Here is an 11,637-nt window from a genome sequence, read left to right on the forward strand (position 1 = left end):
TTTTTATTTTCCTGGGCCCATGGTGTTATTGTCAGGGTCCAGATCCTTGGTGTGCGGAAGAAAGAATTGAGCAAGACACACAGAAGTCACAGGCAATACACAGATTTATTAAAGGTGGAAGTAGCAGAGTGGGCCCAGCAAGAGAGACTCAAGGTCCTGATGTCTGGAAATCAGTGTCTTATATGCTTAGCTATGAGGTGTTCCCTTCCCTATACTGACCTGATTGAAGACCTTACCCTATTCGCCCCCCAACTGGTTACCTTATGATACCTGATTATTGTCCAATTTCCCCATTGGTTACTTTAGAAAACCTAATTAGAATACTGTCCAATTTACCCCCATTGGTCACTTTAAAATACCAAACCTGTGGCTGGCGTTGTCATGGTGATACATCCTCAGTGGCGGGAGTTGTCATGGTAACGGGACTTAAGGTAAACAGGGACGTGACCAGTCTTCTGTCTTGTCCTCCAGCCGTGTCCTTCTTATATACCCTGCCTCTGCCATTTTGGCGTCCTTAAGTCCTACCTAACATTGGCAATTTTGCCTGCGGGCTCCTGCCTCCATGTAAACTTACTTAAAATATTTCATAACTGTGCGGCTATTAAAGACGACTATAACTCAGATTTGGCTCGTTATTATATGATAATAATTGTTTCCTCTGATACTAAGAGAAACTAAAATTGAAGCGTTTTCGTGGGGTCCCAAATTACTAAGGGCCCTCAACGTTGCGCCTACTGGGCCTGAGGAGTAAGCCGGCCTGTAGTGCGTTCGCTGTTCTAGGAACTGCAGCAGTGGACAAAACAAGGCTTGCCTTCACCAAGCTTGCATTCCAGCTAGTGAAACACAAACAAAATTAGTAGTACACTTAGCACGCGAGGTGATTAAGAGTGAAGGAGAAACATAACGCAAAACAAGGGAACACAGAGTGCTGTGAGCTGTAATCCCAGCGGCTCAGGAGACTAAGGCGGGAGAACCGCGAGTTCAAAGCCAGCCTCAGCAATTTAGCGAGGTGCTAAGCAACTCAGTGAGACCCTGTCTCTATAAAACACAAAATAGGGCGGGGGACGTGGCTCAGTGGTCGAGTGCCCCTGAGTTCAATCCGGTACCAAACACACACTCAGGGTTCTGTTAATTTAGATAGAATGGACATGGAAGGCTTTCTTGGGAAAACCTCATTTGAACAAGAATGTAACCCTAGAAGAAACCGGGCGTGTTTCCGGAAGAAGGGCGGTTCAGGATGAGAATCGGCACCTCCTAATAAATCCCAGTCAATGCTCCCCCAGGCGTCGCTCCCGCAGTTACGTAGTTCCCAGCCGGCGAGCAGACCGCAGAAGGTCTGGAGACAGGCGCCTGACGCTGCAATCTCCATTTTGCTTCCTGGCAATAATGTGGCATGAACCCGCTCCTCACTGGCGTCCTTGCCCACCCGTCAGGCCGAGTGCTGGTTTTCTTTACCTCCGCATGAACAGCGGAGGGGACTCAACACCGGGGAAGGCAAGTAAGTGAGAGCCAGCCAAGGCGGGTAGGGACGCGTGCCCTCTTTGCCCTCACCCAAGATGGCGGCCAGAGCCTGTGCGCGGTCCCTCGGGCTGCGCGTGCTCAGCCGGCCGACTCTGGCACCGCGCTGGGGGGCGGTGCTACCGTGGGAGGGTGACGTGCTTTCTGCGGCCCTAAGTCATCCGCGCCGACACCTCCTCTGTCACCACTGCCAGTTCTCCCACACTGTGGAGGAAGGATGGAGCCGGTGACCGTGGCCACCGACGGCGGGGACAGACCCGGGGCCTCGGCGGGCTCAGGCATGTCTGCTTCCCAGCGTCGGGCGGAGCTTCGGCGGAGAAAGCTGCTCATGAACTCGGAGCAGCGCATCAACCGCATCATGGGCTTTCACAGGCCCGGGAGCGGCGCGGGTGAGAGCCTCGGTTTCCCTTGAGTTTTCCGCCCACCCCTTACGGTCTTCAGGATCATTCTGCCCGCCCTCCTCCACTGCACTGATGTTGTGGACCAAACCCTGCTCGCTGACCTCCATTCTGCTCCTGCCCGTTTAAGTGATGCCCCCCGTTCTCACTCCTTAGCTCCAGGACGGTCCTAGTCACTCCGCGCAGTTTTCCCGGAGCTTTGCTGAGGCTGTCCCCACCCGGTGCAAAGCCTTGGCCCCTGGGTCCCTCCGCCCCGTTACCCTCTCGTCTTTCTGGAAGGGCGCACACTTCATCCCCAGACTGACTGTCCACCGCGCCCCTCAGGCCAATTGTTTTAGTTTCCATCTGTTCCAAATGCTTTTCCTTCCATTGCCTTCCCGGCTTCTACTTTCTATTGCCTTTTGCTGTATAACTCTTCTCTTTATGAACTGCCTGCTCGTCCATCCTACGTGGATCAGGGACTCATATCTTGGTGTCGGTGTTCAGTGCTCATAATACTGTGACCAACAGACCTTCTAGAACAGGTGGGGGGAAGAGTGATCATCTTTTATAGACCCAATAGGTGCGACATCCTCACCTGAGATTTTCTCTCATTAGGTGAGGTTACTGCGGTTTATTTCGGGAACCACATTTCACTCTAAAGGAAAGTACATTCTCACCCAAAGACTTGTCCAATAAATGCTTTTGAAGTGAATATAATTGAACACTTAGAATGCCCTAATATTGTCTAAGTTTAAATTTTAAGTGTGTTCTTAAATGATTGCCTTAGTCAGTTTTTGCAAGCTCCTTAGATCTTCGTAACTTCTGTGAGGCTTGGGTAGTGTCAACTTCAGACAGTTCAAATGAGATGTAGGAGCACCATTAGAAGAAACGTTTTTCCATTCATGGTTAATATCAGGATCTTCTTTCTTTCTCAGAGCATTATTTATTATATATGATATTACATATAATAAATAATAGGTATGTTATATTATATATAGATATATATAGATAGATAGAGATATATATATATACACACACACATTTTGGTATCACGGGTGCTTCACCACTGAGCCACATCCCCAGCTTTTTTTTTTTTTTTTTTTTTTTTACATTTTATTTAGAGCAGAGTCTGGCCAAGTTGCTGAGGCTGGCTTTGAATTTATAATCCTCCTGCCTTGGCCTCCCTGTATTATAGGTGTGCCACTGCACCCGACTACTTAGTATCTTTCTGTATTTTGTTCTTTTGTTTTGAAATTTATTTCTATTTTATTTTGTTTTGAATCAGCAGCATCCTAAAACTATGTAAGTACTTACTAATGGCTGCCCTAATGGCTGCCTAACAATAGTTGTAGGCTATGCCACACCCTATGCTCACAGGGCTCTGGATTCAGAAATTTTATTTTAAAATTCAGATCTTAAAAATCTTTAATGGCTTTGTATTTTTAACCAAATAAGCTAGTGCAACCAATGTAGTCATATTTCTGGAATATGTTATCCATGAAAAGTTGGTCTTGACAGCTTTTTCCATCCTTGAATATTTTTCCTAGTTTGTTTATTAGTCCTATCTCCTACCCACAAAGTTTGGATTATTTCCTCTTCAGGAATACTCTTGGGTGATATAGTTTGATGGTATAGAAAGAGGAACTTGTTTTTATTTTATGCAAAATCAGTATTTTGATTTAGTGACTGTCGAGTTTTAGCTGCAGCAACGTATTTTAAAAATATTAACACATAAGGCATGTGTAATAACAAAAGGCTTTTAATTTTTTTTTTCCCCCTTAGAAGAGGAAAGTCAAGCAAAATCAAAGCAGCAGGACAGTGATAAACTGAACTCCCTCAGCATTCCTTCCGTTTCAAAGCGAATAGTGCTGGGTGACTCGGTCAGTCCAGGAACAACTGACCAGCAGGGTGGTGTTGTGGAGGTAAAGGGGACCCAGCTGGGAGACAAATTGGACTCTTTTATTAAACCACCGGAGTGCAGTAATGATGTCAACCTTGAGCTCCGACAGCGAAACAGAGGGGACCTGACCACGGACACTGTCCAGAGGGGTTCTCGCCATGGTCTAGAACAGTACCTTTCCAGATTTGAAGAAGCAATGAAATTACGGAAACAGTTGATCAGTGAAAAGCCCAATCCAGATGATGGAAGTGCATCAGAAGAATTTGACTCTTTTCGAATATTTAGATTGGTGGGATGTGCTCTTCTTGCTCTTGGCGTCAGAGCTTTTGTTTGCAAATATTTGGTAAGGAAAGAGCTATAAACTAACTAAATTTGGAAAATGCAAGTTGACTATATATGATAAGTACTTTTAATTCACAGGATTAATTGCCAATATTAAGTTAATATCTACCAGATTTATGAAGCTATTTGGAGGTGTATTATATAAACTTCATTATTCACCATAGTTACAGAATGATAGCCTATTAATAATTTTTAAAGGTGTTCTTTATGCCAGCTACCATTAAGTGCTTTGCTTGTAATAATTTATTTACTTTTCATCCTTTATGAACTAGATATCATTTAAATCTGTAAAGGAATGAAGACTTGGGTAAAATCATTTGCCCAAGGTCACACAGCATCTAAGTGACAGCTGAGATTAAATCCAGGCAGTTTCATACTAGAACCAAAGGGTTAAGTGCCAATATAGAAAGTATATTAATTATTAAGTTCCAAATAGTATAGAGTTCCTGTGTGTCAAAAGGTATTTCAACATTTTCATAATGTTGAAGTGGTATGACAGGCCTTTTTTGTACCATGATGTGGTCCTGTTATTTTACAGTAGTGGCAGGCGGCAGAAAAGCATAGCTCATAGTTCACTCGCATCTTGCTCTTAGAACTATTTCTGTTCAATAGACATTTTAAGAATATCTACCATATATCAGGCACATAAACAAATTTTCCAGGTAATTAAGATTTATATCATTAAGCAAAACAGTTTTTGAAAATCTTTTTATGCAAATGTTTCTTTAGTTATAATCAACAGATCTCCGATTTTTTTTTTCCCCTGATAATAAATTATAGCAAAGATTGATGATGCTTTTAACATTTAGTGAGCTAGGTAGCTGCTTTTATCTCTCTTATCTAAAGGACTCTGTGCTTTCATGCTTTTAAAGCATCATCTCATTTTGTGCCTCGTTTTTTCAGGAGCTTTTTTTTTTAACTTTAGAAATAATTATGTAAATTAAGTGTTACTTTGATCTTTTCCATTTTGCCTAAGAAGCCAGATCATCAAGTCATTTTATCTATAGTGTGAATAGCTCCTCATTTGAGGGCTCAAGATGGTAGCCATCTGAGTTATTCTTTGCCCCAAAGTCTAAGGAATGAATGGTGTATATTTTGAGTGTTGGGCCTTTTAGGTATGCTTCAGGTTGTCAGTTAGTTCCTTCTAGGTGAAGGAAATTCATGATTTATTATTATATATCTAGCACTAGTGTATACTCTTAAACAATTTTAAAAGTAAATATTTATGAGAGAAGACTTTGGGGAAATTGAAAGAACTATATAACTTTCAGCCACTAAATTAATATTTTATTGTAGTTTTTTGCTTGGAATTTTTTAGCTTCTGTTTGATTTATTGTGGTTTGAATGATTATGTTGGAAATATTTAATTTTATCTTTTATCTTCACAGTCCATATTTGCTCCATTTCTTACTTTACAACTTGCGTACATGGGACTGTACAAATATTTTCCCAAGGTAAATTAAAATCTTTTCTAAGTTTGGTGATGTATTTAGATTGATTCATGACTAGCTAATTTTAAGAACTTAAAAAAAAAAATGGTCCTGCTGGGCACAGTGGCTCACACATGTAATTCCAGCAGTGCAGGAAGCTGAGGCAGGAGGATGGAAAGTTCAGAAACACCCTCAGCAACTTAATGAGGCCCTAAGCAAATTAGGGAGACCTCTTCTCAAAATAAGTAAAAAAGACTGGGGATGTGGCTCAGTGGTTAAGTGCCTCTGGGTTCAATTCCCAGTACCAAAACTAAACTTGTCTGACCAAGTTTTATGTGGTTCTGCTTGTGTTCTGGATCAGTGATGCTCAAAGTACGGTTTGCCTGCCAGTGCTGATCTTCAAACTAATTATGTCTCAAGATGTATTAAGTTCAAATGGAGCGATCAGTCCCAGTTGCTCAAGAGGTTGAGGCAGGAAGATTGTGAGTTCAAAGCTAGCTTCAGCAAAATCAAGGCACTAAGCAACTTAGTGAGACCCTGTCTCTAAATAAAATACAAAATAGGGATGGGGATGTGGCTCAGTGGTCCAATGCCCCCGAGTTAAAAAACAAAAACAAACAAACAAAAAAAACTCACATAAAACTTGGTCAGACAAGTAAAGTTATCTTGGATATCAGGCAACTTGAGCCCCATAAGACTGTGTGTACATCTATAGTCCCTGGTACTCCCCAAAAATAATAAAGTGGATAATCAGGAATTTTCGTAGTACTTTTATATTATCATACACTTTCATTATATTTTACAAAAATGTTGGTCCATGTGGTTTGAGGTCCTTAGGGTAGTATTAATAGTACTTGTCTAAGAAAAATGTTCAATTTAATTACTATTTAACTTTAGTAATTCATTTTATTTATAATAAAAGAAATAAATTTTTAAAATTGGTTTGAGGGCTGGGATTGTGGCTCTGCGGTAGAGTGCTGGCCTAGCACAGGCAGGACCTGGGTTCAATCCTCAGCACCACATAAAAATAGAGGCATTGTGTTGTGTCCATCTACACCTAAAAAATAAATGAAGATAAAATAAAATTATTTTGACTATCTTACTATGCCCCTTATTGAACACTTGGTAACAATGCACTTTATCTTTATTTGAGTTTTTTTGGTTTTTTCATTTTTTATTTTTTTGGCTGAAAAATGACTACTTGGCTGTTTGCTTAGCCATTTTTTTTTGTATGGGTGGTGCTGGGATCCAACTCAGGGCCTCATGCATGCTAGACAGTTCTCTACCACTGAGTAATACCCTCAGCCCTGCTTAGTCATTTCTTTTTCTTTAGAACTGGCGATTCATCTTAGGGGTGCTCAACCACTGAGCCATATCCCTAGCCTTTTTTATATTTTATTTAGAGATAGGGTCTTGCTGAGTCACTTGGGGCCTCACTAAATTGCTGAGGCTGGTTTTGAACTCTTGATCCTCCTGCCACAGCCTCCACAGCCACTGGGATTACAGGCATTCACCCCATGCTTAGTCATTTCTAATGGGCCAATAGATCTGTTTTGGGTTTTGATGGATTTAAAATATTTGTGTTTTGAAGCTCAAATTGGTCAAATACAGAAAGTAAAAGAGTAAAGAAAGAAATATCATTTTAATTAAAGCATTGGCCTAGAAGTTCAATCTTGCATTGGGGATGTAGCTCAGAGTTGGAGCACTTGCCTAGCATACACAAGCCCCTGGGTTTGATCCTCAGCACCATAAACACACAAAAGAAGTTTTCCCTATAGTCATAGTGGTAAGCTGTCCAAGAAATATTAAAAGAGAAAAATAAAAAGTGTAGAAATATGATCTGTAGCATACTCCTTTTTTGTGTGTGAAAAGGATGCAAAATAATTCATATTTGATTTTGTTTATATATTCATGAAACTATTAACAGTAATAGTAATAGAGCTGTGTATAGATTACTAGGTAAATGGGGGAGAAACAAGAAAGGGAGATTTTTACACTTTCGACAAAACAACATTTTGTTATGGTGGTTTCTTTCTTTCTTTCTTTCTTTTTTTTTTTTTTTTTTGGTACCAGGGATTGAACCCAGGGGTGCTTAACCACTGAGCCACATCTCATCCCTTTTTATTTTTTTAATTTTGAGACAGGTCTCACTAAGTTGCTTAGGGCCTCATTAAATTGCTTAGGCTGGCTTTGAACTTGCAATCAGCCTCCCAGCCACTGGGATTACAGGCATGCCCCACCCTGCCTGTTTTGTTATGGTAGGTTTTTTTCCCTTTTCTTTGTGGTGCAGGGGATTGAATCCAAGGGCACTCTACCTCTTAGCTACATTCCCAACCCTAGTCCTTTTTATTTTTTACTTTGAGACTGGGTCTAAATTAAACTTCCTGTGTTAGCCTCAAATTTTAGAATCCTTCTGCCTCAGCCTCTGGAGGAGCTGGGATTACATGCATGTGCCAATGTGCCCAGATGCTGCAGTAGTTTTTAAACACACAAATGAAAGAATTGTGCAGTGAACACTATCTTTACTATGTAGATTCTGTAATTAACCTCTCATTATATTTGTCATGTATAGAATTTTCTATTTTCAAATCCATCTTATTTTTCTTGCTGTATTTCAAAGTATGTTATAGATGTACATATCTATATACTTCACCCCTCTAACATATCATTAACTCCAAGTCAATGTTTATGGTTCTTTTTATTTATTTAGGGAGGGTTTACTGGGGATTAAACCTAGAGGTGCTTTACCACTAAGCTATATTCCCAATCCTTTTTTAAATTTTTTTTTTATTTTGAGACAGACTCTAGCTCAGTTATTAGGACTTCATTAAATTGCTGAGACTGGCCTCGAATTTATAATCCTCTTTCCTCAAAACTCCTTAGTCACTGGGATTATAGGTGAACATCCCCTTACCCAGCTGGCTCTTTTTTGTTTTGTTTTGTTTTTGCACGGGGGATAGAACCCAGGGATGTCTTACCACTGAGCCACATCCTCAGCCCTACTTTGTATTTTATTTAGAAACAGTCTCTGAGTTGTTTAGGGCCTTGCTAAATTGCTGAGGATGGCTTTGAACTTGTGATCCTCCTGCCACAGCCTCCAGAGCTGCTGGGATTCAGGCGTACACCACTATGCCTAGTTTATTTTTATTTTTTATTTTGAGACAAGGTCTTGCTAAGTTGCTGAGACTGACTAGCTGGTTCTTTTTATTTAAGGTTAACTTTTTGTAAAGGAAATGCGCATGTTCTAAGTGAACCATTTGATAAGTTCTGACAACCTGAAAAACTCAAGGTTTAGAACCTTGTATCATCCCAGAAAGTTTGATTGTGTCCCTTTCCAGGCACTCCCAGTTCCTCTCCCACAAAGATCTAATTTTCTTTTTCCCGCCATAAATTAGTTTTACCTGTTTTAGTAATTAATAGGATCATTTATTCCTTTTTGTGTTTTTATAAGCCTTCTTTAATTCTGCATGATATTTTTGAGGTTCATTAAGTTTTTGAGTATATTTATTGTTGATTCCATTTTATTTTGGTGAGTGATAAATCAGGAGTACGAATAAATCCATTTGTTTATTTGATTTCCTGTTGATGGATATCATGGCTATTCCCAGTTTTGGTTCATTTTGACTAAAATCGAAGTTTTACTTCTAAGAAACTTTCTTTGTGTCTTGGTGGACATGGGCTTCATTTTTCTAAGTTAATTATAACTTTTATTTTTAATTTTTACGTATTTATTTTTAGACAGGGTCCCTCTATGTTGCCCAGGCTGGTCTTGAACTCCTGGGCTGAAGCCATCCTCCCACTTGAGCTTCCTGAATAGTTGGGACTGCAGGTGCACCACCATATCTGGCATAACTTTTTATATTTCTAAAATTATTGAACCATGTGAGTGGTTTTCTTGATACCAATCAATAACTTTTTTTTAAAAAAGCAACTTTGAATTTTTTTTTTAAAATGAGACAATAAATGTTCTCTCTTCCCCCAAAAGTATTCTTGTCCGATGATATCCTGTTGTGCATGTAATCAGGTGTGAATTTCTTTGCATATCATGTAGGACCTTTAAGGATATTCCTGTGATATGGTTACAAATTACTCAGTGTTCTCCAATATGATCAGCATTCTTTTGCCTCTGGCTTTTGTTATCATGAGACTTAAAATAAGATTTCTCATCTTATTTCTCCCAATCTAAGTGCTGCTCCTTCTTGAAGGCCTATTTTCTACCTCCTATAGAATTATTCCTTTATTTACAGAAAACTGGGACAATTTCTATCTCCTTTGGGCCCTAATGACACATTGTTCGTTTCATTCATTTAGCAGTTATTGAAGTCCTAACTAATAATGATTTTCCTGTTTTTTGCCTTGTGGTATCATGTATATTTCAAATTGTGCCTTGTTTCCAAGATGACACCTTTTAAAATTTTTTGATAGACTCTTACCTGCTATTGCCTATAGTTTACTGATTTGCCTATTATATTCTCAGTAAATGCTAGCATATTGTTTTAAAACTTTCTTAACAAGCTCTAAACCAGTTAGGCAGAATTCATCATGTTTTATAGAGTTTATGTAGTCTGCTGAAAGATGTAAAGTTAATTTGAATCTTTGTCTTTACAGAGTGAAAAGAAAATAAAGACAACAGTATTGACAGCAGCACTTCTATTATCTGGAATTCCTGCTGAAGTGATAAATCGATCAATGGATACCTATGGCAAAATGGGCGAAGTCTTCACAGATCTGTGTGTCTACTTTTTCACTTTTATCTTCTGTCATGAACTGCTGGATTACTGGGGCTCTGAAGTACCATGAAACCTGCAGAACTCAGAAGAAGCTTACAAAAAAACCAATTACTCTTCTATATTGCAGTGTCTCTAAAAGAGGCATATCAGTTTACACCTTTATATAATTTTATTTCATAGGGATTATAAAGCCAATAGGAAAGGAATGACAGGTTCCTTGATTTGAAAATGTTACATTTGTATTAGTATTACTATGAAAAATAGAGTACCAATGTCATTAATGATTTTCCTTGTTTAATTAGAATCCCTAGTCTATATATCTTTTCCCTAACTTCTCAGATTTGTAATTCCTCTTTTGGGGCCTGAGCTAATGCTTTTGAGAGAGCAGATAAATGTGGTCTCAGCCAGCCCTGAAGATTGTTTCTTGTATTTGTGTCATTTTGTCCTGAAAAATGAAACCATCCTAAAAATAAAATGAAAAAAAAAATGAATTGAGTATTAAATCATTTGGTACTACATTTTTTTTTTTTTTTTTTACAGATTTTTGTATGGTCTATTTGGTTAATACTCATGATATTAAAAACACATACTTTATTTTTTATGCTCACTAAGTCTTATTTTGTATAATTTTATTTTAAACCAGAGTAACAGAATAATTTAAGTCTGTTCCTTTAGTTTGAGATTAAGATTACAAGCATACACATTTTCTGATTTCAAAATGAATCTAGAGAGAAATATAAAGCATCCTTAGACTTGTCACCCCCTTAATCCCTAGGAAAACACTAGTGATCTTGAATTGCATGTTTACCACTTTTGTTTCCTTAAATTAAAAAAAAAGTAGGGGGTAGGCATGGTGATGCATTCCTGTAATCCCAGTGATTGGGGCAGGAGGATCACAAGACCCTCAGCAACTAAATAAGAGTGTGTTTCATTGTCAAATTTTTAACCTTCGACCCACTCTGGCTTCATGAATGAAGGTTGGAGACGTGAGGAACCGCTAGGAAGTTTTGAATTAAAGAGACAAGACTCTAGTTAACTTTTTTTTGAGAGTTTTTTTTAATACTTATTTTTTAGTTTTCGGCGGACACAACATCGTTTGTATGTGGTGCTGAGGATCGAACCTGGGCTGTACGCACACTACCGCTTGAGCCACATCCCCAGCCCTCTAATTACCTTTAAACTAGCTCCAGGATGGCTCCCCCGAGGTAGCGCGCTCGTCTGGCATGCCTGTGGCCTGGGTTGGATCCTCAGCACCACAAACAAAGATGTTGTGTCCGCCGAAAACTAAAAAATAAATATTAAAAAAAAAAATTCTCTCTCTCTCTCTCTCTCTCTCT

The 11,637-nt window shown here is 39.2% G+C and overlaps 1 protein-coding gene across 1 annotated transcript; it reads left to right on the top strand.

Moving 5' to 3' along the window:
- The first annotated feature begins 1,663 nt into the window (after positions 1 to 1,663).
- Positions 1,664 to 10,791, top strand: Camlg (calcium modulating ligand). Its single transcript, XM_076855853.1, has 4 exons — positions 1,664 to 1,907; positions 3,681 to 4,141; positions 5,529 to 5,594; positions 10,179 to 10,791. Exons 1-4 carry the CDS (start codon positions 1,736 to 1,738, stop codon positions 10,368 to 10,370), a joined length of 891 nt encoding a protein of 296 aa, XP_076711968.1. The 5' UTR covers positions 1,664 to 1,735; the 3' UTR covers positions 10,371 to 10,791.
- Positions 10,792 to 11,637: the final 846 nt, after the last annotated feature.

Source organism: Callospermophilus lateralis, chromosome 5, assembly GCF_048772815.1.
Source record: "Callospermophilus lateralis isolate mCalLat2 chromosome 5, mCalLat2.hap1, whole genome shotgun sequence".
In the NCBI taxonomy this organism is placed as follows: Eukaryota; Metazoa; Chordata; class Mammalia; order Rodentia; family Sciuridae; genus Callospermophilus; species Callospermophilus lateralis.